This window comes from Bidens hawaiensis, unplaced genomic scaffold (genome assembly GCF_021521415.1).
Source record: "Bidens hawaiensis isolate Kalapana, Puna unplaced genomic scaffold, B.hawaiensis_p1.1 tig00001369_1, whole genome shotgun sequence".
Taxonomy (NCBI): Eukaryota; Viridiplantae; Streptophyta; class Magnoliopsida; order Asterales; family Asteraceae; genus Bidens; species Bidens hawaiensis.
The window spans coordinates 3,033,393-3,040,030 of record NW_027491077.1 but is presented as its reverse complement, the minus strand read 5'-3'; the positions used below and the strand labels follow the sequence as shown (position 1 = coordinate 3,040,030).

The following is a 6,638-nucleotide window of genomic DNA, read 5'->3' as shown; positions in this document are numbered from 1 at the left end:
AATCGTTGGGAAACCGAGTCCCGAATCGGTCCTACAGTATTGTATGATGTGTGTATCACCTAGACGGTAATGAAATACGAGATAATGTAATTTGAAGTTTAGTAATGTAATCAGTTTTCTTTATAAACAATGTGGTTTATATCAGAGGTGTCTGTTGCATCCCGTTTACGTTTCCGCTGCGGTTTCGGGGTGTTACAATAATATATTATCTTTATCATATTTATTTAAAACTAACTTAACTAATTTAAGTTAACTAAACTTAACGAACTTAACGCGGAAACTTAACGAAACTAACGTTAATAAGAAAACGAATCACCCAAGTAAGATGACTTAATGGGTATAGGATGGCTCAGGTTCTAACAAGTGGTTAACACCATGGCTCTAAAGATGGGTTAACATAGATGAGGTCAACGCAACTGGGTCCCTAGGGTCAGTTTTACTAGAAAACCTTAACAACGTATAGATAACTTTTAATTCGTGGTTGTTTATCTACGCGCCCTAATAACTCATCACTTGGTCCATGTCTAAGTTACATGTCTCGCTAAGGCTCGAGCTATTACAAACCTGGGAGAAGACGGGTAATTCAATACTAAGGACAAATAACTTAACTTACAAACTAACCTAGTCGACAACTAGAAAACCGCACGTTGTCTCGCAACGGGTAACAAAATCAACTAAAGCAGAGAGATAAGCTAACCCCTAAGGTTTTGGTCCAACTCAAACGGGATGATCCCACTGACTTAAATCACTCAAGAAACACAAACCCTAATGGCAGGCGTCTACTACCATCAATCAACACACTTAGTATTAACCGAACTAACAATTAATGACTACACGAAATAAATTCAAGCAATAATCAACTACTCAGGCTCATGCAACCTAAAATACATCTAATGGCAGCAAGGTTCATGGAATAATATAACAAATTATGAACCTTACAATAACTAAACAATCAAACACGAAATTAGCACCCGAAAAGTGATAAATCAACCATTAAACATCAAACCTAGGTGATTCTAATCAATCTAGCCAATCATAATCAATGAACAGTATCAAATATATATAAAAGTGATGAACATGTTCATATAAATCTAATTACAAAATGTTTGAATGATTAAAAACCAAAAACGAACTTAAAATCGTTAAAAATACTCAAAACCGACAACCAAAGGATAAAAGATAGAACTGTAAGCTTGTCTTCCTTGGTTTTTACCCTAGAAAAGGTGTGGTGGCTGATGAAATTGTGGTTATTTCGTTCATAGGGTATAAGCCCTTTATATATATATATGTGTGTGTGTGTGTGTGTGTGTGTGTGTTTAAACACCTCATTCCTAATATAAAATAGGTTAAAACAAGCCCACAAGACCCACTAGAAGACAATAAAGATGGGGTAGCTGATTCTTGAACATTCTTGGCTGCGTTGGGGAAATGTGGGATGCTGCGTAGCGCGACTAGAAAGGCCCACCTAGTCGCGTAGCGCGACCAGGCCTTTGTTTTTCGCTAATTTTATCTTTATTATACTATAATAAATAAGAAAACTCTTTATAGGTTAAAAATCACTTTATAGTCGCATCATTTTTGGTGTGTTAGTAAAGGTGTTGGTATTATCAAAGAAAACAAGCACTTAGCGAATGAAAAAAAATAATATAGTTTAATATAGTTTGAACTTTACAAATTTAATATTAAAATAAAAAATAAATGAGCCGCCTCTTATTAACAAAAGCACTTGTAAGAGAGAGACGTAAATTAGTTTGTATCTTTGTTCCCACATCTTTCGCGTATCCGTCTCTTCCCGGAGATAACTGAAACCTCCTCATTTTCGTTTTGACTTTGAATTTCAAATTAGGGTTTTTTATTTATTTGTTACTCTCAATTCAACCCTTCCATCACAATCCAACCAATTCCTTCAGTTCCAATGGGATCCTTGACTTTGTAGGCTTCCAATTAGCACAGCACCACCGCCAGTTAGACGCTATTCTCCACATCTTGATCAAAATTGCAGTCATGGCGATCCGATTAACCGTCTCCTACTCCGGTTACGTCGCTGGAAAGTCCAACACCTGCCGTATCTTCCAAGACGCCTTCGTCCGTCCTCGTCTCTTCCAAACACCAGACCATTCAAGACCTTCTCCGATTGTCGTCGGATTGATCTCGCTGATTAAGTCAACGGCGGCTGCCCCAGGTGGTGGTTGTGGTTTGGGAGCGTTTGGCATATCGCCGTTGAAGGCGTCTTCGGTTATTCCGTTTTTGCATGCCTCCAAGTGGCTTCCGTGTAATGAGATTAATACTAGTAGTGAGGTGGATAAAGGGGGAGGTACGGCTCATCATAACAGATGTCATCTTGTTGATGCCAAGACGTCTTCGGTCACTTGGTTTTCAAAGTTGTTGAGTGTCTGTTCCGATGATGCCAAGGCTGCCTTTACGGCTTTCAGTGTCAGTATTTTGTTCAGGTCCCAGTTGGCCGAGCCGAGGTCCATTCCCTCCGCTTCCATGAGTCCCACTCTTGATATTGGTGATCGCATTATGGCTGAAAAGGTATAATTGTTTCAAGATTTGCTTATATGTCAAAATCAATTGTCATCTTGATTTGCTAATCTCTCAAAGAAAATGTTTGTTGATTTGCTTATCTTTCAAAGAAAGTGATATTGTTAGTTTCAGTTGATGTATTTAGAGGTGCTATCATCTGATTATTCTTGATTTGCTAATCTATCAAAAGTGAATTGAGTTTTTTGGTTTTGTTGATGACGTAATCAACTAATTATAACTTGACTTGGTAATCCGTCAAAGTAAATGGATGGTCTCGTTTCATGGATTTGAAGGTGTTATTAAGTAATTGTTTCTTGATTTGCGGTATCGTTTGATGGATTTTAAAGGTCTAATCAAGTATGTGTTTCTTGATTTGTCGTTTCATTTGATTGATTTTAAGGGGTTATCAAGTAATTGTCTGTTTATTTACCAATCCCTCAAAAAGTAATTTGTGGTTTTATGTGATGTATTTGAAGGTGTTATTATCTAATTAAATTATGATTAGCTATTCTAAAGTAAATGGAGACTTGTGATTTGATTTTAAAATAAGATTTTGACTTTTGCTTCTTATTGATTTAGGTTTCATACGTCTTTCGAAAGCCAAAAGTTTCAGATATTGTGATATTCAGGGCCCCTCCCATTCTTCTGGTCGGATTTTAGTTCTGAGTTATTCATTTATCAGACCATACATATTAATGGCTGTTTTATCTTGGTCAAATCTTGTTATTGACTTACTATACTCAATCGTTCATGATACAGGAATATGGTTACAGTTCTGGTGATGTATTTATAAAACGAATTGTAGCAAAAGCCGGCGATTGTGTTGAGGTAAGATATATAATTTCAAAAGTTATCTTTCTCTACACATTATGGCCTTTGTTTTAAAAAGCAATCGCAGCGTGTAGTTTTTCAAACTCGAGCTCGGCTTGTTTATTATTAATTTATTTACATTTATAATCATTTTTTTTATTTATTTCAATAATAATTTTACATATGACATAATATTTAATTTTTAGTTACTTTATCACAATTTCAATAATAATTTTACATATCACAATTAATATGTGTTATATAAATATTTATTACTATACTAAATAAAACTTATATAAATAGTAGGCTCGCTTACACTCACGAGCCAACAGACAACTCGAGCTCGATAAATGAAGCTCGGGCTTGGCTTGCTTAGCATTTATTAATTAATTTATGTACAAATATAATTATGTTTTGGATATATTGTAATTATAGTTTTTGTATGTAAAATAATAGTTGTATTAATGTGCATGATATAATCATGCATTTACCATACTAAATAAAAGTTAAATAAATAATAGGCTTGCTTACGCTTATGAGCCAGCTTGAGCTTGATAAATGAAGGTCAGGCTTGTTTTATTAAAAAGCTTATATTTAGAATCAGGCTCCAGCTTTTTGTGCTTCACGCCTTTTAAAACCAAGATTATAATACTTATCTTTACGCCTAAAACATTTATTTGATTGTATAATTTCAGGTTCGAGGAGGTAACCTATTGATAAATGGTGTTATACAAGATGAAGAATTCATTTTAGAGCCATTAAATTATGAAATGAAACCAATGGTAATACAATGGAATATGATATTATTTATTGTATACATTTTATCTTGTACTTTCACTCTACAAGTTCTTGATAAAGCATTTATGTTCACTAGCATCAAGATCCAATTTTAAAGTGCAAAATATTACTGTTATTGTCATAGGTGGTGCCAGAAGGCTATGTGTTCGTTTTGGGTGACAACAGAAACAACAGTTTTGACTCGCACATATGGTAATGATCAAAATCTTGTTGTGTTTCTAATTCTTGGTTAAATAGAATGAAATTATAATATATGTATATTTGTTTGTTATTTTGTAGGGGCCCGCTTCCTATAGAGAACATTGTGGGCCGGTCTGTGTTTCGTTATTGGCCACCCACAAAGATCTCAGACACCATATATGAAGCAAGAAAAGGTGTTTCACATTCTTGACAATGAGCCATCTTCCCTATGTGTTTGGGAACCTTGAATATGAAATGACTCTGTGCATTGTGAATACTTTGCCCCTCTTGTTTGTGGTCTGGTTCTTGGTGTCAGCTATTATTGACCGGACGATTATGTCCGTATGTTATTGAACTGTTTTGATGGCTTTGGGTGGCGGTTTTGGGGTTTGTTTCCGTTCTTTGTTTATTATGATTTTTGAATCAACGAATTCCGTGAAATTCAATGGAATTAGAATTAGAATTGCATTTGTAATTTGTATCGTTTGCATAAGTTGTTGAAATGGAAATCTGAATTCAAGTATTGTTTAAAATGTGTATGTATCTTCATATGTAGTCCTTATTTTCAAGTTTACCTTTACATCTGGTTGCATCCTTATTCTCAAGTTTGCCTTTACATCTGGTTGCAAAACATCTAACTTGTCTAAGATTCATGTCATAATAAATGTTGTAGGATTTGTACTTTTGAAGTAGGCTTTTGAATTTCCTATAATATTATAACTAAAATTGTCACAACAATTCTAAAAGCTTTAAAATTCTTCACCAATGATTTAAGACTTAATGTTGATACAGCATGTTGCTATTGATGGCAATGCAACTTGTTATTGTTCTTATCGAAGGGCAATATTTTCTTACCATTGGGAAAATGGTTCCTACTAAGAGGGTGTTGGGGATTCTTTATTTTACCTCGTTATAACTTTTCATTAAGTTAATAATTGTAACTTATGAAACTTTTCCTCTCACAATATAAAAAATCCCAAACACCTTATTACTTTTTCAAAAAGTTTATAAGTTATAAGTTGGTGAAAATAAGCAATCCCAAACACCTCATAAGGCATAACTTGCTACTGAGATAAGTTTTTGAATAAAGTAAAAGGTCAACAAGTTGTTACTGACGACGACTTGCTATCTACCATCAAGTTACTACTGCGGTATCTTTTTTCTTGTGAACAAACTTTGTGCAAGATTTATGAAAATGATGTGTGCCAATGTCGACCAGTTTATGTTGAAACAGGTGGGAAATATGATGAGATCTAAAACCAGAAATCTCTATAGTTTCTAAAATCATATTTAACATAAACGAAACTAAGCAATAATGTATGTATGTATGTCTATAAAACTTACGCTTGGATGGGTAAGTGGATGCATGCATTGGGGAATGTAAATACAAAGTCAAGTGTGATACACTTGATGAGGACGAGTCCTAATTTCCATGCCGGTGGAGTTGAATTAACTTTACACATTGGATGACTTTTGACATGTTAGTTTTTAAAATAATTTTTGAATGTTTACTAGTTTGACCCGTTAGACAAATCACAAACATATTGAACATAATTTTGTTGTCCTAAAATTTAGATGAGTTACTTAACAGAGTATTGTTTTCATTTGAAAAAAAAAGCTTCCTATTATATTAAGCTTTTTCGGGGAAGGGAAAGCTGAAGCTTTTTAAGTAAAAAAAGGTTAGCTCTCATTTCAGCTCATGCAGACTGGGTGCATGTCATTTCTGTGTAACATGCGCTCAACTTTTATTTTGTCTTGTAGCTTTTTACTTTATGTTATGGTAGGCACCAACTTTTGGTCAGTTGTGACTTTTTCTGACATTCCCGTAGCATGAGCTTCTTGGTCAATTTAGGAATCTTGTTGAGTAAGTGTCAAGCTTTCCCATCTGACAGCTTATGCTTGATGCTTTTTTATTAACATGCTTCCCTAGCTTGTGAGCTGCTTCTTTATTGTTAAGCTTATGGGTAAGGGTACCCACGTCATTAGCCCCCAAGTCAGAAGTATTCAGATTGTAATGATAAATGCTTGCGACTCAACTATTTTATCATTATCCCCCTTGGTGTTTAATGCTATTGGGCTCAGTGACATGTCTCTTCATAGACCAAAGCATTACCCATTTTGCTGTGTTGGACTTCGTTGTGGGGGAGCCCAAGAGATGAAAAATGTTTCCCTAACTTGTGGTCCCGAAGCTGGTGTGGTCTAGAAGCTGGGAGCTAAACAATCTTAATGTTTCGTTTATGAAACTTCAGGGTGTAATTGGAAGCTTCATAGTGACCTGTAGGTCATTATTATTTCTATTAGTTTGACGGCTGCTGCCTGCTTTG

General features: G+C 34.8%; 1 protein-coding gene across 1 annotated transcript; it reads left to right on the top strand.

Annotated features, from left to right (window-relative positions):
• The first annotated feature begins 1,984 nt into the window (after positions 1-1,984).
• Positions 1,985-4,894, top strand: LOC143572310 (thylakoidal processing peptidase 1, chloroplastic-like). Its single transcript, XM_077057504.1, has 6 exons — positions 1,985-2,535; positions 3,106-3,174; positions 3,286-3,354; positions 4,032-4,118; positions 4,259-4,326; positions 4,414-4,894. The coding sequence occupies exons 1-6, from the start codon at positions 2,005-2,007 to the stop codon at positions 4,523-4,525; spliced, it is 936 nt and encodes a 311-aa protein (XP_076913619.1). The 5' UTR covers positions 1,985-2,004; the 3' UTR covers positions 4,526-4,894.
• Positions 4,895-6,638: the final 1,744 nt, after the last annotated feature.

What these genes read in the sequence shown, in the direction of transcription:
- LOC143572310 (XM_077057504.1), top strand. Translation starts at nt 2,005, where the DNA reads ATGGCGATCCGATTAACCGTCTCCTACTCCGGTTACGTCGCTGGAAAG. An exon ending in ATCGCATTATGGCTGAAAAG is followed by an intron (nt 2,536 to 3,105) that starts GTATAATTGTTT and finishes TTATTGATTTAG; the next exon opens with GTTTCATACGTCTTTCGAAA. An exon ending in AGTTTTGACTCGCACATATG is followed by an intron (nt 4,327 to 4,413) that starts GTAATGATCAAA and finishes GTTATTTTGTAG; the next exon opens with GGGCCCGCTTCCTATAGAGA.